Here is a 25551-nt window from a genome sequence, read left to right as displayed (position 1 = left end):
GGCCCCACATCTAAGAAAATCGTGCATTCCGCAGGTTGGAGGAGAATTGTGCAAGGAGGCAAGGGCCTCCTTCTTCGCCGGGAAGATGTTTCCGGTCAACGGCCCACGGAGCAGCGCCCCACTGACGGGTTCACTTTCGTCGCGGCCGACGAACTTATATACGACCGCCAGAGCCCGACGAGAGTCCGGGTACTGACCGCGGCTCGTATTCGATATATACGACACGTTAAGCGCGGTAATGACCATATACATATTACAGCTCAATATGTATTTTAGCGGTTCGCAGCACGTAATTGCTTTACGGTGATGCACTAAATACGGGGCGGACAAATTGACTGGCAGACTTTACATAAGAGAACTTTCCTATTCCGTGGCGCCTGCGGGAACATGTGGAGTATGAACTTTCTTTTCCCTCCCAGAGTCGCCTGGCGTGACGCTATTGCGCGCATTCGAATGCTGCTTGCATTTATTGCAGACTGTGGACGTATACACAAGTGTGAGACGCACCTAGGCATGATAGTTTTTTGTTTTTTTTGTCGAACTGTTGGTGATTATACAAAATTATAGGTAAAGCGGCGCAAAATATTGTAACGCTTGACACAGAAAGTAGTACACCACACAATTACCAGTACTTAGAACGATTGCGCGCTTATTGTTTATTGTTACTTCGTGTATTTTACTTTTTACTCTATGCAATACGCAGCTGCATAGGTGCACTGGTGTAGTAGCCGTCCATGTTGATCGAGCTTATTTGCCTCTTTTTCTACAAAACACGCTGTCTTATATTCTGCCGGAATATACCCCTGCGACATATCTTGTAGAGGTTCTATTAAAAGTGCACATGACGCTAGAAATCCTATGTTGCCATGAAGTAGGGGAAAATGTTTACTCTTTCACTTTACAACGGCTGCCGCAACAAAATCCGAGTGCCGGATGGCGTATTTTGAAAAAGGGTCTTTTTCTGGCATATCTCTGCGTCCTTTCACGCAGAGGGCACCACCCGTGCGAGCCTCGCAAATTCGATTCAAGGCCAGACTCTCCGAAAAGACGCGCGCGTCAAGGAATGGCTATGTAAACGAACCTCGAAGGTGCGCTGCATTCCGACCATGAAAAAACCAGTGTTGAGGGTCTCATTTCTGACCGAGTTTTCAAGGTTTTCTAGTCGCGAAAACCCCGGCGCATGTGGGTGGCGGCGGACGCTCTCAAGGTCAGTCGGAGAGCATCGACCTGTGTCCTTGAACGGAGCCTGTCCCTACGTAGGGGTCAGTTCGCCTTTGGCAACAGATAATCAGGGGAACTGGGCCATGGGTTTCGAGCAAACCACGCAGAAGGGAAACGGAGTCCTTGGGGAAACCATTTTTCTGGCGCTTAGTGAGCTCAGGGAACGCGCCAGACAGTGCGCAACAATGTATTCGCCTATCAGCTGAAGGAGGGTTACTGCATTCGATAAGTGCATCTTCAGTCTGTAATGCGCAGGGACGTGCTTCTCTCCATGTTTACGTCTGGAAGGGGCAGGAAGGACCTTGGGTATGAAACATATGCAAGAACGGCGTTGGGCCTGAAGTAAAGTGGGTTTGCCACGAAATATTTGGTAGACAAATGGAGTTCAGAGGGGGGCTCTACGTTGCTTTTATCGCGTTTTTTACGCACTGCAATGTGAGCTGCCTGTTCAACGCAGCACAAAGATGCTGCCACGACGTGAAACGGAGATACTTATTGTTCTCTCACATCATCATCCTATGTGTTTCTGTCTGGTACGTAAATTACGCAATATGCGACAATAAGAAATCCACAGGCTTTAGGTATATTTGTATGTCTCCGAATAAGCCTCAGGAACGGCAAAACAAATTTTCGCACCTAAAAACAATGCACAAAACAGATTTCGGCGGTTCCGAGTGAAAGTACACCCTGAAATATGCTCGGCATGTCAGTGACCGAGCTGCTTTTGTCGCAGCGGGAAGTTTGTACCCTTGAAAAAAGTATTTCACGTGGAGCGTTGACTTCAAATATTGATCCATAAAACGCGAGGTTAGCGACACACTGGCGTAGTGGCTGGGTCATCGAACTCCGAGGGGCGGGCGCAGTTCCGGCGGACCAATGAGCTTCCGGCGGCGCGCGCTCCTATTGGCGGGTGGCAGCGCGCACGTCAATCAACATGGCGAGGGAAGGAGCGGAGCCCCGCGCACAAAACTAGTAGCGGTGAACTTGAGCTGGACGATTTGGCCTGCTTTCTCCGCGCCGACAAGTTGGTTGCTTGAGCTCCGAAAACCGGTTTGGACTTTCACTGTCATTCGGAGACCTTGGAGGAAGCGGCAGCCGTCCGGTGAAGCTCTCCGCGAACGGATGTACTGACAGCCATGATCCTCACGGAGAAGGATCTCCAGCTTCTTTCGACGCTGCCTTTTCAACAGGAGCGAAAGGACGCCGATCTCAAGATAGGTGTGTGCTCCGCCAAATTGTGTGTCCCAACTGCCGAATGGATTTATCATCTTACGAGCGTGATCGCCTCTCACTATCGGATTTACTACCCTACGACTATCCACTCGACGTGGATGCTCGTAGTGTGTTGTCGGTGCACGGATGTGGATGCGTGTGCGTAAATTTTGCGATGGACTGGTGGAAAGCACAAACGCCGGCCTGACCAGCCACGGATGGGCTTTCCGTCGGCGTTACGCAAAACTTACGGCACAGGCTTCCGCGCTGGTTAATCTAGGGAGATCCCTTCCCCTCGTGTTGTTGACCCGAATACCCGCGCGTTGCCATAGCGACGAGACGAAAAATGTTTATCGGCTGGGTTCACTGACCCAGTCTGCACGAGAGGAGAGGAGGGCGGGGGAGCGGCGGCCCCGGAGTTCGTTGACCGAATGAGCTCACCTCCGCCATCTTGGTTGCCCCCAGCAACGCTGGCGTAGGGAGTAGGGAGCTGCGGGGAGCGTCTAAAAATGGAAAAGTGGGTCGCGCTCTGAACGCTTTGTTCTTTTCTGTTTCTTCCCCAGAATTTGATGGCACCACGGTGTTGTGTCGTGTTTGCGGGGACAAGGCAAGCGGTTTTCACTATGGTGTGCACTCCTGCGAAGGATGCAAGGTGAGCGAATTTCATCTTTGTTGCGATCCACCGATTTTCTTTGTGTCCGTCTGATGACGTTGTGCCTTCCTGATCCTGTTCATAGAGGGAACTGACCTCTTCTCTCATTGTCGGGAGAAGAAATGACGTCATCAGATGCATTATGTCATGTATAGACACGTAGCATTGTGTTAGGCTCTTCTGAGTTCCCAAGTGTTATATAATTGAAAAGAAGACTGGACCAGAACACTAAGCCGGACAAAGTTGCTTCCAACAACTCTGTTTGGCTTTATTCTGGTGTTACGCAATTGTTCATGCGTCATCTTGCCTCAATATCGTGACAGTGTTTAGTGGTACAAGTTGTGTAGCTCACTGTGCGACATCTGGCCGTAATAACGTTAATCTTTCTAAAAGATTCCACAGTAGGCGGTGAACATTTATTTTGCTCTGGCTAGAAAACTTTTTCATCCCTGTAGATTATGTTGAAAGTTTGGTAAAGTCGTAAAGAATGTGACATTAGGAACCTTCTCTGGAGCTGGCTTTTGTTTACGAACAATGGTGTGGGGTTCCCACCAAGATCTCGAACAAGTGCTGGCCCAGAGACATGTTTCACTTTCTGTGTCACGGGAGGAACCCCATGCAAGTTGGGGAGCGCGGGGGCAGGTACAAAAGCATGCTCCCATCGACCTTTTTTCGACCCATTATTGGGCACGTTCCCCCTGCTCCAGTTCCCCATTTTAGCATTCCCCCTCTCCGTTCCCATGGCGACGGGCAGGTGTGCCCTTGACGCGTTCATTCAACTCGCCGAGGTGAACGCTCTCCAAAGACCCGCGTTTCTCCTCCCATTGGCGCTCTGCCTCGCGCTCTCATTGGCTGCCGTGCTCCGAGATAGAAAGTTATTGGACTGCCAAAATTTGTTTCTCCATGCAAGTTCAGCGGTGAATGACCGGTCGGTCGTCGAACCCGTCGCTGTGGGTCACGGCCAGACCCCTCGCTCAGGCAAGACACCCAATAAACAAAACATCTACCGGGATACCTTTTCCGGAAATCTTTGCCACAGTGAGGCCGGAACATTGCCCGCTTGTGCGCGTGTTTCGCTTCACCATGTAACCCAGTCACAGCGACCGTGTTCGACTCTATTTCGAGTTTGGATTACGACTTTGCAAATTCGGCATTTCGGTCCTTTGGACTTCCACGTCGGATAATGACGTATACCTTACGTGTCAGGTGAACTACCCTTTTAACTGGGTTCAGGAACCTGGTTCGTGAACCCAGTTTTTCTCCTGGGGGGGTGATTCGGTGTTTGATTCACAGTACGCTGCGTTCTTCTCTGTTTCTTACTGTTTCAACTTGGGAGTGAAGACTGCACTTTGTTGATTTATCGCCGACATATTTGGATTTGAGTGATCGACGACTTTATCTCATAGCTTGTGTTTCATCTTTCCCAGGGTTTCTTTCGTCGTAGCATTCAGCAAAAAATTCAGTACAGGCCATGTACGAAGAATCAGCAATGCTCAATCCTCCGTATTAACCGCAACCGGTGCCAGTACTGCCGCCTCAAGAAGTGCATAGCAGTGGGCATGTCTCGAGATGGTAAGTGACTTATTGTGTTTTAGAAACATTCAAGAGAAGTAGCATTCAAGAGTCAAGGGCACAGCTGGTTACAGAACCTCCTCTGCTCTTTTCTTGTGTGACTTTGTTTTAGAATTTTGTAGAGCAGTGTAAGCAGTAGCACATGCATTGTATTGGAAACTAAGAAGGAGAAGAAAAAAACTTTGAGCATTGTACATTTTGTGTGGATTTTATAAATTAGCCATGTAGTGGAACTAGTGGGGGCTGTGTTTTGCAGATGTTTAAGAGAGAATTGCGCGAGGTAATTGTAACTAATATCTTCTATAAAAAGAGAAATATACTCAGAAAACAATGTTGACAAAAATTTCTCTTCCTTCAAACATATGCAACTTGGGAGTTCTTCTTACGCGGGAGTATAGGGTATCCTATGAACCACTATGCTGGATGTACAATTTGGGTGAAATTATGTAACTTGAGTCTGGTGTACTGCCCGTTTGTGTATCGTCTACGATTACATTGTACCTTGAGAAGTCAGGCGTGAACTACTGGCCCTATTTTACCTGCTAATACTCCTTTCAATCGGGTATCCGTTACCTACTGTAATCTGTCAGCGCTGAAGGTGTGGGGTGACTGCCCAAAAAATATCGAAATGTCGACTCTGTGCGCGGATATAGGAGCATGTTCCGATTCGAAGGGTGGATTTGAATTTAGCGCGGCGACGAGGAAGCGCGCGGCTCAGTTCGCGAGCGGGGCAGCAGATGGCGGCTGCGTCGCCGCGGCGGTCTGGCGCTAGATGGCGCGCATCCAAGGTCGGCGCGCAGAAGTAGGTCGCCGCGCGGGCGTTATTAAACAAGTTCAAGGGCAGGAGCCCGAGAGGGAAAGCGGAAAAGGAGTGACGTTATTTCACCGGCGCTTGGCGCTCTTCCTTGTGGCGACAACATCGATGGGCAGTGCCGATACGCAGTAGGCAGTCTGCAGCCCGGGCTCCGACTCCGACGCGACCATGATGATGGCTCCGGACCCCAGGCTTGGCAACGCCGGCTTTCTCTATTACGTAGATGGAAAACGTAAGCGCTTCCGGTCGCCCATCTGTTCGCGCTCGCTCGTGTCTTTGCTTCATCGGTCGGCTCACACCTGTTCCTCTCTGACCGGTCGGGTGTTTTCCTCCGATGGAATCTCTCTGTCGCGTACCATCGGCGAACATGTATTACTGCTTATGCTGCGTTAAGCGTTGAGTTGCAGAGCTGTCGTGCCTTACTCGTCAGCCCTAAAGCCGTTGGCCGTAGTCCAGCAGCTTGGACTGGCAAGGTCGCCGTAGAGATCTGATGGCAGTCGTTTCTCTTTCCCGCAGCCGTGAGGTTCGGCCGTGTGCCTAAGCGTGAGAAGGCCAAAATCCTGGCCGCCATGCAGAAGGTGAACGCAAGCTCTCAGGAGAAGGCACTATCGGTGGAGCTGGAGGACGAAATGCGCCTCTTTGACACTGTTGTACGAGCGCACGAGGAAACCTGCGACTTCACCAGCGACAAAGTGACACCACTTCTTGAGCGGGCCCGTGCTCATCCCATCTACGCCCAGTGCCCACCGCAGTTGGTGAGTCATACGTGCTTTCTGTGTTCTGTGAATTGTGGTTGACTGAGTATGATGTCTCAACTGTATCAGTTGAGGCGTTATGCGTACATTTTCCGATTTCCGCCGATTTCGTTCTCACCTATGGTGGTGCCCATACTTATGTGTACTGCCCAAAGTATTCATCGCTATGGGTATCACATAGGCTGTCAGTTTTATCTGTGTAATGGCACGTGTGAGGTTTATTTGCTTATTTGTTGTTCAATTGTTTGTTTACAGGCATGCCCACTAAATCCAACAACACTGCATCAACCACAAGCTGAAGGCAGTGGGCCACGGCTTATGGAAGATTTCTCTGAGCGGTTCTCACCAGCCATTCGCGGAGTTGTGGAGTTTGCAAAGCGCATCCCTGGCTTTAGTCTCCTGGCTCAGGACGATCAAGTGACGCTACTGAAAGCTGGAGTGTTTGAAGTGCTCCTCGTACGGCTAGCTTGCATGTTCGACAGCCGCTCCAGTTCCATGGTGTGCCTCAACGGCCAAGTCCTTCTGCGGGAATCCCTTCATTCAGCCAGCAATGCTCGATTCCTGCTAGACTCCATGTTTGATTTTGCTGAACGCCTCAACTCTTTGGGTCTCACTGATGCGGAGCTCGGTCTCTTCTGTGCCATCGTCGTCATTGCGGCAGGTCAGTTACTATTTTGAGCACTGATAACAGATTCGTGTACTGTGTATATTTGCTCGATCTTGCACATATATCTGGATAGTGCTTCATAGCCACTTACCTTTTGTCTCGTAGATCGGCCTGGCCTCCGTAACACCGAGCTTGTACAGAAGATGCAGCGGCGGTTGACAGATGTGCTGCAGAAGGCAATAGCTGCGGGCCACCCTGACCAACCACAGCTCTGTGCCGAACTGATGAAGAAGGTGCCCGACCTACGGACACTCAATACGCTGCACTCTGAAAAATTGCTCGCGTACAAGATGGAGCCAGCAGCCACTCCGCCCTACCTGAATGCTGCGACAGTGCCCAGCAGCGAACCCTGGAGCATAAAAGAGTGGGGTCCCGCAAGTCCGCGTTCTGTAGCATCTTCTACTAACTCCCTAGACGGCGCCAAAAGTCCAGTACGCTCTGGTTCGTTCTCGAGCAGCACCGACTATTCCCCCGACAGCCCCGCTGGACCTAAAACGTATGCAAAGGTGCGACGTGTGGACTCTCCTACGGACTCTGGTATAGAAAGCGGAAAGGAGCCCAGCTGCTGCACGCCGACTGCCTCCGTGTGCTCTAGCCCGCGCTCGCTGGACGAGAAAGTGAAGGAAGTGGCCGACGAGAGTGAGCGGCCCGAGGAGGACATGCCCGTGCTGAAGCGCGCTCTGCAGGCGCCGCCACTCGTCAGCCCCAACCAGCTCATGGAGGAAGCGTACAGGCATCACAAGAAACTACGAGCTGCTCGCAAGGAGTCTGCATCTAGCTCAGCAGACCTCGCATCGAGCCACAGCACGCTAGTGGGGCGGCTCCAGCAGGCACCTCGTTTCATGAATGAGCAGCAGCTCAAGCGCACTGACCTCATCCATAACATAATCATGCGCAACGAGAGTCCGCTGGGACCTCCCCCACCCAAATATCCAGCTCTGCCCCAAGGTGCATTCTACCCTGGATGGCCATTTCCCGAAACACCGCTACCACCGCATCCTGTGGCAACACCAACTACACCCACACCTCCACCCCGCTGCCCATACAGCCCGAGCAGCCCAACACTAGTCGTGACAGAGGGTCCCCAGCCCCTCAACCTGTCCAAGAAGCCTGGCAGCCCGTTCCCGCTCAAGACCGAGACGTGAAGCCAGTCTCTTGCCCCCCCTGTGTACATATCTTAGCGCATGGACGCTGGCCATCTTAAGTTATATGCCCTATTCTATACTGTACAGAGAATCATCTGCCCACAATGGGCACACTTAATATAAATTAAGGTGGAACCATCGAAGAAGCTGCAGGAGCCAGTATTACGTGCAATCATTTCTGTGTCATCTGTATCAATGTGCGTTTATTTATGGACAGCCAACCCCGTTTTAGCAGGTGTTGTAAGTTATGACGTATGCCATTGTGTGTGTGTGTGTGTGTGCAGTGTGTCATGTGCTTTTGTCTAGCATATTGTATTTCTCGTTCCATTGCCTATGTACAAAGATTTATCCACATTTCTTCAAAATCAATAAAAAAGAAAACTGCGAAGGTCAAACTGTGTCTTTGTATGTTCATTTTGTGGTTGTGTTTCTTCATGTTCTTGGAGGGGACTTGGATATCCAGCATCTGATTAGTCGTTGCTGTACGTCCAAGTTTCTTCCATGCCTCCAGGTATTCAAGCAACAAGAAATTGTTGTATTTAGGCAGCATGATGGTTTCATGTTGACACAATGCATTGACTGCTTATTCCTCTTTCTAACTATAGTATCAATTGATATGCCACAACCTTGCTAAACGAGTGAAAATCATGCCACCTTTTAGATTATTTAAACAATCTGGTAGGGCTATTGGAGATGCCTGCTGTAGATCTTCTTTCTACCCACTAACAGCAACATGTAGGGGCTACCTCATGCAACTACTTTGCACCTTGATTATAGAACAGGATGCATGGCTTCTTGGAATAGACTTTGGGTTACTACTTTATGCACAGTCACTCTGAGTACTGTCCTGGCACACAATCGTGCCTCACTTTAAATGTATAGAATGCAATGGAAAAGGTGAGTCGGATGTCATTGACACTAAGGCCTTCCTGGAAAGTTTATTGATGTGTCAAGAAGCAGAATGTGAATTCAAGGTGGACTGTCTAAGAACAATAGGATTAATCTTCACACACACTCATACGTTCTAGGATAGCTTCTGTCATTCGATGTAATGTAACATATCCACGATTACGGAAGATTGGTAAGCTAACTGCTTCTGCCTCTCTAGAAGTGCAAATGGAGGCGCGCCTACTATCTCAAACAAAAGGACCATACTAGTCATTATCGTTCTTTCTAGTGATGGACCTGCCTGAATCATAGTTGAGCTAATTATGAATCGGTTCAGAATCCCCCCCTTCCAAAAAAAAGGGGGGGAATTTGCAGTGGGCTCTGGAGCTGAATCGTTGCGAAAGGTTGGCATGGACCCGCAACTGGACGGTAATGATGTGGCTATATAATATGCATAGATGAGATTAGTTGTATTACTTTCGATGTTTGCGACCTTTATTTGACAAATAACCCCACAAATAAATTCCTTTCAATCGAAGAAGAATCAATCGCCATCAGGCAGCCTTCGTCTGCCGTTAGTGGCGCGACACAAATGGCTCCTTCCAAGTCAACAACGGCCTTGAGGTTCATTATGTCGCAGCCTCTTTCGCACACGCCGGTTCAGCCGTCTACATTTATTCATTACGTCGTAGTTGACAGTTACACTTAACATTCTCCAGCTGTGATAACTAACAATTGGCGATTGCGGAGCGCACCTGACGCAACTGGAAGCACAGCTGCAGCATTCTGGGATCGCAGACCAGATTGCGAATGTCAGACACTCACTCCTTCCAGGGCAGCGATAAAAGGCGTCGCCATGTGGAGGAACTTCAATGACGTTTCGCTGCTGCGCCGCCGTTTTTTGAGCTTTTGTGAGCTAAGATTGCGCATTCGGTTGCGGCAGTCGTCCTGTGTCGGAACAACAAGGCCGAGAAGACCTTGCTGAACGAAGCGGGAGAAAAGCCTGGCTCATAAATGCCGACAGCGAAAGGTCAAACCGTTAACGCGTAGATACGACAGCGCAGACAAGCCGTGTCTCGCGGTTATCCGGTCCGATGGGGCGGTTCTGCTCGGTTTGTCACATTCGGGGTTTTTCTGCGAGATTGTGGTGTGGCTGCACAACAAAGACAAAAAGAAGAGACAAGATATAGACGTCGTCTCTGGTATGCCTTGGGAATTATACAGTTACTAGTTCTTGATAAAGATAACTAACCAATTATTCTTCCTCAGAGAGTGACTTTCAACTGTTAACTAATTACCTGCCTAATTACTTTCTTTTATCACCTGTTTTTCGCCGTAATTTCAGAAACCGTTCAGATTTTCTTTTATTACCAGTTGCCGACCAGTATTCATGGCTTATATAACTGTCTGCAGTTCTGAAGAAGCAGGTATTTGAAACGGAATGGAGCTATCACCACTATTCAGACACAATCGCGTCGCGTGACAACGACTGCCTCGATGCGGCATGGGCAACTGAAGAATTTGAAAGGTGGAACGAAACCAGTCGAAACACAGTATGTACTTATTTAGTTTACCCTTATCACTACTTGCAATAATTTTCCCGTGGTAATAAATTAAAAGACAATTTTATGGAATTTTATTTTTCATCCACTTGCAATGAGGGAGTAGGAAAAAGCTGTTTATCTGACAGCTGGACAGGTCTGGTTTATAACTTATAACTAGGTTTTCGGATTTATCCGAAAATATCCGAAAAACGTACTCCAGTAAAATTTTAAGCAATTCGGATTAATCCGAAAAACTCCGCTTGGCAGATGTTTTCCCTGATAACCGGGTTATTGTTCTTGGCCTCCTTTTGTGCCCTGGGTTTCTTCTGACCTCGGATACTGACCCCACCGCAACATAACAATGGTTTCTGTGACCTAGTGTTTCCTTCGACGGTTATCTCGACCACTTGAGGATTCACCGGCCGGGTTTTTCCCTAGCCTGTTTTCCGATTTCCTTGTGTTACATGTGACATAAGCACTTAAATAAGTATCGAACCGTGGTCATACAGAGTGGTCTTCTTGAAATTGCAACTAGTTCCAGTGCTGACGACAAGATGGGACGCAAGCGAAAACTGCCCTGCGACTACGTCAAGTAGTACCCTGATTCCGAGGAGTTCACATCGTCCCTCGAACGCGATGCAGAGGTTGTCCTATGTAAGTATTGCCGCGTAACAGTGAGCACACGGAAAGGGTGCTTTCGGAATTGCGGAACACCTCAGTGTGCTTCGCACGAAATGTATTGTTAAGGTTCTGTCTCTTTAGTGTTGAAGCAATAAATGTGACAACTGCGTTTTCGCTGCACAACTGTGTGTGCGTCGTCAAGTGCTCTCCGAATTTCGGATATTAACTGAGCTATAAATGATACACTCCGAAAAAATCCGTTTTTTTTAAATAGAATAAACTCCGAAAAACATCCTCCGGTAACACCCAGAAATAAGCTCCGAAATCCCGGAACCCTACTTATAACCCATATACATATGTAGCATGGTTTCCACAGCGCAAGCAAATACAGAGACAAGAAAGGAGAGACAAGGACGACGCTGTTTGTCTCTCCTTTCCTGTCTCTGTTTTTCCTTGCGCTGTGGAACCCACGTTAAGTCTCAACCTAAGTATACGTAAGTATATGTAATATGTAACCCACAGTATCCTCGAACTATTATGTTGTCACTTTATTTTTTATGTTTCCTTGGCATATGTAGAAACACCGTTGTTTCCATAAATATTCCGTTATTGGAAATGAATGCATAACTCAACTTGCAAAATCTAAGTTCATCTGGTGAGGAGCTTGCTTCTTGAAGCTTTTCAATTCGTTTCTGTACAGCTCTTATAGAAACAACAACTACTTTATTTGAATGATGATAATTGGGGAGTTTCATCACCAGGGGCGATACTCTACCCCAATGGTGGAGGTAATGTGGCGGCACACACTTAATACAAATTACGATCGTCATCTTTTATTGTTTCACGTATGCATGCTGAAGATTTTTTTGTTTCTTTCAACGCGTATCATGTATACTTCAGCAGTGACGTACGGCGGGAAGCTCATTTGCGTGGGGATGCCACGATATCCCGCCATTAAGGATCCACTGCCGTTTAAAATTCCAGATGACTAAATTAAAGCTTTAATATGAAGAATGGCGCAATGAAATAATATTACTGACAAACCTCTCAGTATTGCGCGATTTCGACGTCGGTAGAAGTCATTATCGTGAATGAAAGCCCAGGTTTCAGAAGTTAGGTTAGTTTAGAATTTTTTTTTTTTTTTACAGTTCATTATGCGGTTGGGGGAGGGGGCACAGCTGGGCAAGTGCGCAACGCTACGCTAGCGCCGTTTGGGATTTCGAACAGATGGGATTTCGAACAGATGGGATTTTAAACGGTGGATATTCCCTGGGTGGTTGAACCTGAGAAAGGACATTTTGAAGTTTATGTCTCCAAGAGACCACCTGGTTTCTGTATGCGAGGTTGAGTTCTTCCCTACGGGTTAGGAACAGTGGAACGTTTCTGTCCCGTTTCTTGTGAAATGTGAGTGCCCGTGGATGGCCTCTGAAAATTTTGGGTTAAATACCTCGGGTCATTTCATACCTCATTCCAAAAGCCAGAATATCACCCGCATGACACTTTTTCCAAATGTTTTGTACTCGTATTATTATAATACAACGTTCCTGTCAACCCTACACGCGTCCGTATATATCCGAAAAAATACGGTACCACATTTGTTTCTGCAACTCACACATGAGCCACATATCTGAGTAAAACAATCTTGAGTGTACTGATTTTTCGCATATCGCAGACAATGTACAAGTGCCAGAAGTTATGTGGCTGCAATGACAGGCTTCACTTTCCCTTCAATACTTGGAGACAGACTGTCTCCAAAGTAACCGACTCTCTCTCTCTCTTCGCACAAAAGGGCCACTGTGCAGAGAGCAGTGAACAGGTCAACCTTTCCGTGTCAGAGGGGAGAATCACAAAGGCGAGCAGAACGCGCCCTTGAAAGTAGCGACCTTGACATGGCTCGGAGCACTGAACCTCGCCGCAACTGCCTTCAAGGCCACCGAGCCTTCGTTCGTCCTCCCCATTCACTGGCCTTCAGCGTGACCCCTCTTTCTGTAACTCTGCGTTGCACGTAAGTACAGTACAAGCTCGCGGAATGTGGCCGATGACCAGAAAGGTGTGCAGACGACAAGTGACCTTCTCACGTTACTTCCCGAGCGTCAAAGAATATGGACTATATGTGCGAGTTGAAATGATGTCTGCCTGGCTTTCGTCCGACTGACTGGTGGCAGACGTCCAGAACGCGGACTAGACTAAAAGCATTCGCTTTGTGGGAGTCCTCGATCAAGACCTTCGCCTCTACGTGAAAACATGTAGAAGTTTTGTCTGCACAAATTCAATGCGCATTCAAAGCCCATGCCGCATTATTGCTGTAATAGGTTCTAAATGCCAGGGTCTGCGTGTTTAAATTGTGTTGGGGTAAATCTGTAGCGTAACCTACTGAGTGTCTGCACTGGCGAGCAATCTGTGAACCTGTATTTCGTTGAAAGTGCAGCGCAGGAAAACCAGGGAGGAAAAACAAAAAGAGAGCGCAATAAAGGCGTAGTTCGTGAGTTTTCATACAATGAAGGGAAAATCGAACGCGTGTACTACGCGATGACACAACCCGTGTATTCGGCACGTTTCAGTGAACTATGTTAGAATGTGGTCATAACCATTTACACTGCCATTTTTCTGGACATAAATGTGTGAGCCTCGCCCGTCTACTTCTTATTGTCGTTGTCCGTTCTCAAGGTCAAGGTTAAGTATTGCCCACTTTGTACTTGTAGTTTCAACGGGTGCCGGTTTCAGTGATATCTCAAGTGTTCTCGCATCACCAGTATTCTTTTATATTAATTTTTTTAAAATTCCGTTTAGCGGCATGAATTTCACGATATCTCTATGGACGATGCTCTTTTCGTATCACCCACATGCGTACGACACCATCAGGAGCGTAGCAAGGGTTTGGGGGTGTTCACCTCCACCCCCCACCCCCCGAAACCGTACATTTGGTAGTGCATTTGGGAAAAGGAAACGGGTTGCAATCGTCCTCCCCCATGTAAAGTTCCCACAGAACCCCTCCCGAAATATTTTATCTGGCTGCGGTACTGCACTCCATCATACCTTTATTATGAAAAAGTGAGGCACACTGTAATAATTATCTATTCTTCCGGTTTTTTTTTTTTCTTTCTATAATCAGACTCAAACTCAATTCTCTACGGACGCTTGTCAACTTCTTCTGTAGAATATCGTGAGCAGGTTCTGGCAAGTCAGTCAGTCAATGAACAGCCCTAATACGCTGTATCGAACAACTGTTTTCCATGACGAAAACCCGAGACTGGGAAAAAGACGAAAAACAGACGACACAACACAAAGTCTCAAACACAGCTAAAGTTTAATGGACAACCGCACACTTTTAACACATCAGGTGGGGGAGGAGGGACAGTGCAAAAGGCTCGCCAAAGCAGGGCCGAAGGTCACAGACGCTTTGCTGACACAGTTCCCAGCCCCCAAAATTGACAACGTTTCTCTCAAAAGCCTCCGACTGAGGTCGGACTCCCTGGCCTTGACAAAGGTCTCTTCCCATGTGGGAGAACAATTAAAGCAAACTTTGAGATGCTTTGCCAATTCCGACGACTGGTCCTCATTTTTTACCTTCGAAGCGTGCTCCCGGAGCCTGTCATTCAAGCAACGTTTCGTTTGGCCGATATAGCAAAAACCGCAAGCAAGAGGTATCTGATACACCACATTTGACTGGCATTGTACATAGCTATTTTTATGCGATTTACAAACTTTGTCACGCTTCTGGAAAGGACAGAGAGCATCAAGTCTAAAGCAGTTTTTAAATACAACCCGGACACCAAACTTTTTTGCTACAGCAAGGACGTTATGTGAGACATTGTGAAAATATGGGATCGCAACACGAATCTCATTATCAGTGACAAGTGGGGCACAGGGGGAAATTAATCTACTAAAAACAGACTCAAGAGCGCTAAAAAGCATTGCATTAGAATAGCCTGCGAGCTGCAGACGATCACACTGAAAATTTAAAGAAATACACAACTGATGTACACATGACTTCCTCAAAGTGCTAGATAGGAGGCCCGTGACAACACCCCGTTTTACATTCTTTGAGTGACAACTGCTAGCGGGTAAAAGTGGCTTAGGAGCCAATTTCCCATACGACCAACACAAAGAAGGTGTTAGCAAAAGCCTCACATCAAGGAACTGTAGCACAGCATTGGTCGGGTGTTCAACAGTGAAAGACAACTCAGGGGATGTCGCTCTTATCAAACGCTCACATGCGTAAATATCATCTTTAACTGTAGAGAGCAGCAGCAAATCGTCTACAAAGCGCTTAACAAGCAGTTGAGCACGGGGAACTGTTGCCAGATAAGATGTAACAGCATTATCAACAGTAGACAAGTAAATCTCTGATAACACAGGTGCGATGGCCGAACCAATACAAACCCCCGTTTTTTGAATGAACAGACCCTTATCAATGCGAACGGCAGTCGATCTCAGATAAAGTTCTAAAACACGTAAGAAATCTGACACAGCAATGCCCGTTTTTGACTGGAAACGGACCAACTTAGATTCAAGAAGATCTCTTACTCTAGACAACAGAATTGCGTCTGTCGCGCGTTTCGGGATTCGGTGTCTTAATTAATCAAATCACATTTCGTAGGATTGATTTCATTGCCTTAGAAAACCGAACAAACACCCAGGAGCCGTCCTGCTCGGTTAACAGAAAGATATGCGCCTTTGTTCCTTTTTAAGTTGTTGCATCTGTGCTTTTACTTTATACGTACAAAAGCTTCGGGGTAAATAACCGAACGCTGGCAGAATCCAAGTAGTTAACGTACTGTATACTCTGTAGGGCTAGTCTGTTCTCTACAGGACTGTCGGAGGACCAGAAACATAAAAAATTGCGTTTAAAAGGGCGATGCTACCCCCAGAGGAAATCTGGAGCCGCTTCGTAGGAAAAATGGCAATTTGTCTCAAGGACAGGATAGAACCTCGTAACATACTGCATAAATGCCAGAATTAGAAGCAAAATGAAAAATATGGAAATGTTGGTCCTGAGGGGTCGGGTCTTGCCACTCTAATACTTGTAGCCTGGGAACACAGCTTGAACTATAGACGTTGGGAGATCTCAGATAAAGAATCACAAATGCTAATAACCAGCAAAGACTTCCTTTCCTTTCAATGAATACAGAGCGCTCTCAAGCTCAAAGGTGGCTGTCTGCAGAGAAGCCAGCATTGCTGCCTCACATTTCCGTCTTAATAATAATAATAATTTGTGGCTTTATACGTGACGAGAGAACTAAGATTATGAGCGACGCCATAGAGGTCGGTCTGTGGATTAATGTTCGTCCCTCTCTCTATACAACCAGGTTGTTGGCGTCCTCTGCCGAGTTCGAAACCGCAACCTTGGGATCAGTCTACGGACACACTTCTGCGTGTTTCATTTACATAGTATATGGTATATGTGTGCTGGTTTGTGGAGGCTCTTCGAGCCTCGAAGTTGACTACAGATGTGACAAGATGTGGCAGGTGTGGAACACGTGACGTCCTCTTTTTGTTCAGCTGATCGATCTTAGTAGCGTGCAGTCAGCAGGAAAAATCACGTCACAAACAGGATTGCATGTTCTCGTTTGTTTGCTGCTGCTGATTCGTTGTCTACGCCTTATTTCTGCAAGGTAAGTTAAATTGCGGTACAACGTCAACAAGTCTGGCTTTACTCAATAGACAATGAAGCTTTCGTATAAAATACTGATCACTTGGCAAACCCCAACACTGATAGGCAAACAATAGCCGATAGACAGAACTCAGTCAGCAGGATATCGCTATACTTGTTGTTTATTTACGGGTATTACATTGCTATCTGTTCGTCTGTCCTCCTTGAAACAAATCTACGGGTTATCGTGCTCGCATTTGCACTAAACTTCTATTTGAATCGTCTTAGTTTGTGCTTGGTCGTAGAACACTCAGCGAAAAACGGCTGAAACATCTGGAGTTATGGCCTCTGAGGTATTTGGCTAGTGATCTTGTTTGGCCTTGGCTCAATTAGGTCATAAACCGAAATAAGCCATGATCCGCGTTTATGGTAAGGAAAGCAAACATTCGCACATTGCGTTCCCAGCTAACGCGCAGACGTCGCAGTTTTTTTCATATATTTTTTTATTATTATTATTCTAAGTATCACACGCAGTGACGTAGAAAAACTGGCAAGAAGATACCTACCTGTATATCCGGTAATTTCTTGGAAGAAATGCATACCTCCACGGCGGCGTCATCATAAAACCAATACAGACATCCTCCCTACACATGCCTCGTAGAGGTAAATCTTTTCGTTGCATCTGGGTTCAGATTAATAATAGTAATAACTGAATAGAGCTGTGGAGTAATTCTGGAGGGTGCCTGTCAATGGTACCCTTGAGGAAGGAAATTCAATGCAGTGTCAGGTGATGATGACGATGATGGGAACAAGAAACAATGTCAGACCCCTAAATGTCTCGAGATTCCATTGCGAGAGCGTTAATCTGTGCCCGTGCTGTATTCCTCGCACATAAGCCCCCCCCCCCCCCCCCTTCCCCAATTACGTGACATCTGAAAATGTCCTCACGGAGAGTGCCGGAGAGCGGAGAAGACATACTACACGTCTCGAAGGCTTCCCTGGTTCCACTTTGTGTAAAACAAGAAAGAAAATGTAGTGTGAAACCAACCCTACTTACAAAATGGGGCACTCGTGAATTATCCTAGAAACACGAAGACCATATCTATATGTTTTGTCCAAAAAATCCCAGCTCCAGAATTCCGTCTTTATTCGTCATTTCGAGTGTGCCCCAGCTACAACTTTATTGCCTCGAGCTGCGTTTGTCTGCTGCTGTGTCAGCTGGTCGATATAGTCACCTAAGGCATTCAAGGTGATCTCGAGACGAGCGAGTCTGGCGCAAGGTTTCCAACGGCCCCCGACTGGTGCGGGCGGGAGGCTGGGTGAACAACTCGAGTGCGACGATCGATGCCGCCCTTGAAAATTGTTCCTTTTCCCGTGCCAGGAAAGCCCGATCGATGATGGGCGTTTTGGGGGCTGCCAAGATTAGCGTGGCCTTGGCCGGGCCTCGCGGGGCCGCCACACACACCAATAGCGCTCCAGTCGTCGGGTTGAGTCCCGACCCGCCGATTCGATCCCCTGCCAAAACACCAGATCACCACATCAAATGCATACGCATCCAGCACGTCCCGACATGCGGTGACGCGTGTGCTCTCCGGTACTGCGCTATAGTAGCATTGCGCCAGCGAGGGAGGTGAAAAGATTACGCAATCAATCGACGCCATCTTTAAATAAGTCGGAGAAGCGACAATACTGGGGTTTTGGAGGGCCCTTCCAGAGCCCACAATGTGGACTCGTCGAGTTCGTTTCAAAAGGCCATATGTTGACGTAAAACACATTTGGGATTTTCTGTTCACTGAACCCTGAGAATGCTACACGTAGACAGAGACTAACAGCTCAACGACCCGAAATGCAGTCTTTGAAGGTCGTGAGGGAAAGTAATGGTTCTGAGGCCGGAACACACAAACGCAACACGAGCCTCAAGGTGTCTAAGAACAAAGATTGAAGGATTCAAATACGCATGGCAGTCGTCATAAAGGCCTGACAGCGGTAGGAATCGAACCCACACACATTGATTACAGGTAATTAGAAGTCTGGCTTTTACGATGACTGCCATATTTCGATCGTCCATATTTCAAGTCGTGTTCTGTAGCTGATCTCACCCTGCAAGAGGCAACGTCAGACGCCCTGTCGAGATGGGTATTCAATATATTCGCGCTTTTGACGGGATAAAGGCAGTCGAATCCAAAGTCTTGAACAATGCCCTTTTCTTCTTCTTCTTCTTCTTTTTTTTTTTTTTTCTGGTAGCGCGTTTTGAAAGGTTATATTAAAACTAATAAAGTTTGACTGGAGGACACGTTACCTAAAGTGATTAAATATTGGGTTCTACACTTTGTTTGCTTATTTATTTAAGACAGTACCGTCTTAGGTGACAGGGCTAAAAGCCCACAAGTATACCTGACAAGGCCTCGCCACCTTACAATACATGTGGCAGTTACACGTACTACATGTACACAGAGAATGAAATAGCAAAACGTACGTGCCAAGACGTTGTCTGTCTGAATACATGCAAATGAAAAACGTAATTACAAGTCAACTTAAAAGAGTACAACAGCAACATGAAGCACAATGAAGTACTATATGGCAGATTTCACACGAAATCTACGTGATGGATAGAGAAACCGCAGCCTGAATGACCATTATTATCATATTACCATTACGGACATTAGCATTATTAACATGTAACATTCAGCACACTTCAACTGATGTGTAATGTAGGCGCTGAAAGTTTATAGAATTCGTTGAAGAAAAGGCTACGGTTTTAGTTTCTACTGAGGGCTTGTACTTTTCATTAATAACCGTATTCATGTAAAACTTCTTTGTGGGAGGCACCATTACGGAGAAGTTCCAAAATAGTAGTTATAGTAGTTTAGCAGGCGGTCGTTGCTGACCATAGTTTGTACGGCCATACTTGATTGTGATTTGTCTTTTATGTGATCATTGATCAATGAAATCCTCGACAGTCTAGTGACATTTTTCTGTGATATCAAGACAGCATGCCGATGAATCGGTTAGCACACGCTTTGTAAGCAGAAACCGGGGATAGGATATCCAATGCCCATAGGCATAGCTGTCATCAGTATTTTGCCGTACAAACATCAGCAACCGCAAAAGCGAAAATAGCTGGCGCGAGCCTGCTTGTGATTCGAATGGACTGCATGGTGACGCCTCAAACCCATTGGCTATGTCGTCATTCAGTCACTCAGTCTTTGCAGCTGCAAATCGATCACACTGTTCGGTTATATGATACTGTTGCCGCACTCATTTCCTTTTCGTTTTTTGTTACTGCACACGGTTTCTCAGTCCTCAAATTTGATGGACATTCCATGAACTAATGAATATGTATGAATGTATAATAATGAAATAAATAATAAATAAAGTAATGAAATAATGAATATGTAACGTAATACGTATATGTGTGATATTTGTGGAGACCTTGTATCATAAAATGCAATAAATACGCCGTCTCCAGCATTTTCATATTTCTGTAAACAAGCCAACATGCTCTTACTTGGTAAATACTTTACATCTTACAACGACTTTAAATTGTATCATTGTTGTTACTTTGCAAACGTCGTCTTCTATATGTCTCTCACTCTACGACACTTTGTAGTTTTCGTAAACATGGCCGCTCACGTACGCACTAGAGTCACTAAATAGAGGTACATAGAGGTACATAGGGGTACTAGGGGTACAGGGGTAAATAGAGGTACTATTTAGTGACTCTAGTACGGACCGCCCTCTTGCTTTAGGCAGATACTTTCGTGTCAGTTTTTTTTTTTTTTTTTTGTTTCGCAACCAAAACTTCTTAAAAGGATCTTATTTCGTGTTCTTTTTACTCTTTTTTTTTGCGGACATGTGGCAATCAACAAAAAATAATTTACTGGCTACTGACCCACATAATTTTCTCACAAGTAAATACCGATAGAGCCTGAACTCGGTCCCGCTAAGTAACGACAAAATTCGTCCTTAGGAGGTAGGGAAGATGCATGTGATTGGTCGCAGTATGAGAGAGGACAATGATTGGCTAAATATTGGTTACTTTCCTCTTGTACCACTGTTCTGATACCGAAGGTGTTTTCTAGGTCTCACTTACTTTACCCGTGGGTATAGGGAGGCGCGCGTGAAACTAGAGTTATCGAGCAAACATTTTACTGCGCATACCCCTTTCACGGAGTACCTCTCGCTCATTATTCTTCTCCTCGTGGTTACTATTGATTCAACACATTCATTAGAATTCACGTTAAGTCTTAGCCCGTATGACAAATAATTGAATTACGCTGACTTACTGTGAGCTGAACCAAAAGATTTATTGATCGTTGAACGGGAATATGCATGGCCCACTCGCGGAGCAGACGGTGACGATGGCGGCGCGGTGTTATATATCATGACATTACTGTTAGTGTTCCGCACTGTATTGCCGTTAATTAAAATTTGTAAGTTTCGCTCTGGCCTCTGTTCCCTAAATTACCTCTATTATTGCGCGGTGGTTATGCGTCGTGAAAAAAATGCGTAGTTGGCATTATGTATATATAGCCCAGCTACGTCAAACATTCTGCACGTTTGCAGTGAAGATATTGATATACGAAGAAAGAAGACAGTTAAAGAAATAAAAGGAGAATCTTGGTGGTGATGCTGCGTGTGGCTACGTTGCCGCATTGCTGGCTTGCTCTCTCAGACCCGAGTCTTTGATGGAAGCATCGTTGATGTATAAGACTTTTAAATATGTCTAGCGTATGATTAAGACAACTTTGACTGCGACAGTTACCGTGAGCCAACGACGACCATCCTGAATGCATGAGTGCCCACATGAGTAACTATACACAAGAGTAGTAATGCTCGAAATTGAGTTTCATAAAATGCGTTGCATCGATGAATTTCAAAAAGGGTGAAAAATTGGGCTGTTCGGTTTTCTAGAATAATGATTAAAAGCGTTAAATCCCCGTTAAAAAAAGATGTGTCTGTGTCTGTCTTTTTAGCTCCCCGGCACTGGGGTTTTAACGCTTTCAATGAATGAATTGCTGTACGGGTCTGGAGGGTATCGAAATAAGTAAGAAATATCAGAGAGAGTTTCAGTTGGTAGCGTACGCAATCGCCTTGAGTACGCAAGGAAATGGCGTGCTCACATTGCGCACGCGCCAGACGGAAACGGACACATTTGTAGCATGCGGAGTGTGCACCCACTATTTCCTTGTGTACGTACTACGTAGTACTAAACGCTCTGTTGCCGCCATCCAATTTTACATTGACAATTGGTAGCAGCCAGGGGTCGGACCCAGACCCCCACTTTGGGGGGTGGGGGCGGTTTCCTTGCCGGAGCGTGTAACTGGAGGTGGGGGGGAGAGGGGAATCTAATGTTTAACCTAATGGTTTTGGGGGCGACCCCCCCCCCCCCCCCCCCCGGATCTGCCACTGTTAGCAGCAGGATATCTGTGCGTGCCAATGAGTTTGTGGAAGCGCCAAAAGTATCTGCTGGAAGCGCTTCCGGCGAACCTTGACGCTCGGAAGCGGCCTCCTTCCTGCGCTCTTGACCCGCTTTCCGGCGCCGGCTATACACGCAATCTTGTCGTCATCCCATCTGCTCCGTCCGTTCGCTGCCATCGACGACGCGCGGAAGATGCCGCCCACAGGGCGCGATTCACGCACTAACGAGGTCGTTAACTTCTTCATGGCCGCAAAAGTTGTAAAAACACCGAGCATGGTATTTATCCTAGGGTTTGCGTTCCGCGGGTTCTGACACGCAACAGGTTCGGTTGTGCTTTGAGTACGTATACGAGGGGCTGTTTGAGAAGTTATCGGACTCACACGGAAATATTAGTAAACTTTTCCGAATTGAATTATTCATTTATTTTGTTTCCGATATATAATCCCCGCGAAGGCTGACACACTTCGTCCAACGATGCTTCGGTACTTCGAGTGCTTCCTTGTAGATCGACTTGTCAAGGCTGCTAAAACTGCTTCTGCCGCGGCGATGGAGCCCTCATCGACATCAACATCATCAACAAAAAGTATTGATTAACTGTAACACGTGCGAGATGTGCGCTGGTGTAGTGCCATTGAGGAACAGCACCTTTTCTTTTTTCATGTTTCCTCCAACTTTTCCGTGGAGTGCTCAAAGAGCTTGGGATAGTATGCCTATATTGTTAAGAATCGTCGCTTTTAATCCATAGTCTGGCTCTTTGGGAGATAGGCTTCTATAACTAATCTCCTTGAAGTTAAAAACCCACACATACAACAACGACAGACGCCATCACTTTGTCAGCAACCTTCAGTGGTGCAGTTCCAGTGCGCTTCGTTTGCTCTGACCGCTACTTCGTCTGTGGCTGGTAATTGATGCGACCACGCTGTGCCTGTAGTCACGAACCTCTTTAAAAAATCGGAAGAGTTACATGCCAACCTGTTGAAGCAGTTCTTCGCAACCTGGGTGCTGGCGTGCCTCGGGGCCCTCGGCATCCACCTTGCACAGACCTGAAGATTCATATCTCTTGAGTCAAGGTGATGAACCCGTTCAGTCTAGATGTCCATCACCTCTGATATTCCAAACACCTTGATTCTCTAGTCTTGCAACACCATTGTTTCAACACCTGTTGAACTTTGACCTGACAGCAGAGCTTATCGTATCGTTTTCGTAAAGTGCTTGATCGATTAAAACTCCCCATTATTTAAACCACGATAGCAAAACTAAGCATTTAACCACCGTATATGAACTACGAAGGAGGCCCGGCACTTTTCAAACCGTCGTTGTATGTGTACTTTTAGTAGTTCCTTCTCATATGTTGCATATTGCTTTCATCGTCGTCAGACTCCCGCTTGGTCTTGCCCTAATGCGAAGTCATATGACTGAATGTAGTCCCCCTTCAGTTTTAAGGAAAGAACAGGTCTTCATTCATCCCAAGGGGGATGACGCGCTTACATAAACATGGAAGACGAACGTATCGCTTTCGATGTCTTGCTATAGTATATAGGCTCAATATAATAGTTCTGCTTCCAATTTCTCTAGCAGTTACGCAGTCAGAAGTAGTCGCATAACAAAAAAAAAAAAAAAGAAGTCGTATAACACGCACCTGTTTCATGTTCAAAAGCTAGATTCGTCTATCACAAGTAAGTTGGCTATACTCCAAAATCAGAGCAACCGGCTTCACTTCGTTCGAACTACCACCCTCATTTCGCTGTTACCATAACCATTCAAAAAGCACGTACATCTTTACCAATGTCACTATGTCATAAACAGGACTCCATTCTTTTAGACTTTCTTTTGGACGATACGATACAAATCTCGAACGAATAATCGTTTTCGCGCCGGTTCCCAGACGGACATAAGATAATGTAGAAGCTGTCTGTGTGGGGTGTCCCTTATGATAGGTGTCTCACGCAAGATTCAAAAGGGGTAATGTTGGTATTCTTCAGTATAATACATATGCCACAGGAGCAATTATCTAACATATTCACTGCAACGTATTGTATGTAACACTGTCGGTATCAATGGATTGCCCTTCGAATAACCCGTCAGGAATGCTATACGCGCGGCTGTTTTTCTATAGGTTAACAGCGTGGACCGCATAAGCAACCGTTTGGCAGATAGAACAATCCTTGCCGTGGTTCTACAGAGATACAGCGGTAATCAAGTGCAGATAAGAACATCATGTCCGTTTTCTGTGTTCCAGATAGAAATTTTTAGTAAAATTCCTTTATAATGGCTACCGTGGTCGTTTGACTTCAACGAATCCCCGAAAACTCAACAGGAAGATTAACACCTTTTCACTTAACTTTTATGACACTAGTCTCTAGTAGGGACGGCGGTAGCAGCAATAGACAGTGCGAGACTGTGGCGAAACGGGACGCGTTGTGGTGGTGGTGGTGGTGGTGGTGGTGGTGGAGGGGGGGGGGGGGTTACGTTTGTACCTATACTTCGATTCTCAGATTCTCTTCGAGATTTGGATCTATCTTGCGAAGGAGCGATGTTGCCGCCAATTCGCTCGTCCGTCAGTCCCCTAAATTTCCTATAACACGTTAGTTTTGGGCCTATTTATACAAATGCAACATCTCTAAGTACTCCAAAAACAACAGAAGGGTAACTTCAGTCAGCGGGCGTTCTTTGTAGAACGTATACTTTCTTCTATTTTTGTTTTTCAAGTCATTAGAGGTAGTACTCGTAAGATTTTATTGTTTTCACAAACGCAAATGAAATCTCAGGTATTTCAATTTCAATTTTTATTTCACAATTTTCCCGTTCATACAAATATCTCTACATACAAGGGAGGAGGAAAATGCTGGGAACAGGAACCAAAAAGCTACAACATAGTATAGCTTGACGAGGTTCCTGCTCCTTCTCAAATTGGAGAAAAAAATATTGCGAAGCCATAGGATAAAGATGGTTTGGTTTGGTTTGGTTTGTGGTTTGGTTTTAAGAAAAAATAAGATGGAGATTGTGGCTTCACTAATGTGAGGCCCGCAACTCCACATCACTTGCACCAGGATAAAGAGTATAGCCCTAGTCACATTGGTTGCTGCGCTGACGTGCTTACTGGGCTCTTGATGCCCCTTCCCACACCCCCACTATATACTGTTGGTCACGACGTTAGCGCAGCGATCGTAATACAAAGCACTGAAAGTACGATTGACTCTTCTTCTAGAAACATTTGAAGGAGAAAAACAAGCGATGTGCATGCTTGTTTACGATTCTCTGTGTTTTCTTTTACTTCATTGAGGACTTGGGTCCTCACTGTATAAGGCAACTCATTATTTCATTCCATCGCATTACCGCAGCAATGGGGTAGAGTATCGCCCCTGGTGATGAAACTTCCCAATCATCATCATTCGAATAAAGTTTTTTTATTCTTGTAGTTTCGGGAAGTTTGTACAGACTGATA

The 25551-nt window shown here is 46.3% G+C and overlaps 1 protein-coding gene and 1 long non-coding RNA gene across 4 annotated transcripts in view; both read left to right on the top strand.

Annotated features, from left to right (window-relative positions):
- LOC135377563 (nuclear hormone receptor E75-like) overlaps positions 1-8433 on the top strand; it is a 52519-nt gene extending 44086 nt beyond the window's left edge. Inside the window, exons 1-6 of one of the 3 annotated variants that reach the window (XM_064610079.1) lie at positions 2187-2439; positions 2997-3085; positions 4513-4657; positions 5988-6226; positions 6482-6887; positions 6999-8433. In XM_064610079.1, coding sequence (XP_064466149.1) covers positions 2358-2439; positions 2997-3085; positions 4513-4657; positions 5988-6226; positions 6482-6887; positions 6999-8038 — 2001 coding nt within the window. In that variant the 5' untranslated portion in view covers positions 2187-2357 and the 3' untranslated portion in view covers positions 8039-8433. Of the gene's footprint in view, positions 1-2186; positions 2440-2996; positions 3086-4512; positions 4658-5497; positions 5704-5987; positions 6227-6481; positions 6888-6998 lie in introns of those variants that run through there. The other 2 variants (XM_064610080.1, XM_064610081.1) reach the window with 2 other exon arrangements.
- A 2326-nt stretch (positions 8434-10759) lies between these two features.
- On the top strand, positions 10760-13730 carry LOC135397371 (uncharacterized). The gene is made up of 2 exons (XR_010423637.1): positions 10760-11124; positions 12881-13730. It is a non-coding gene; the product is annotated as an uncharacterized LOC135397371 (long non-coding RNA).
- Positions 13731-25551: the final 11821 nt, after the last annotated feature.

This window comes from Ornithodoros turicata, chromosome 1 (assembly GCF_037126465.1).
Source record: "Ornithodoros turicata isolate Travis chromosome 1, ASM3712646v1, whole genome shotgun sequence".
Taxonomy (NCBI): domain Eukaryota; kingdom Metazoa; phylum Arthropoda; class Arachnida; order Ixodida; family Argasidae; genus Ornithodoros; species Ornithodoros turicata.
The sequence above is the reverse complement of the archived record's forward strand: the minus strand, read 5'-3'. Positions and strand labels throughout refer to the sequence as shown.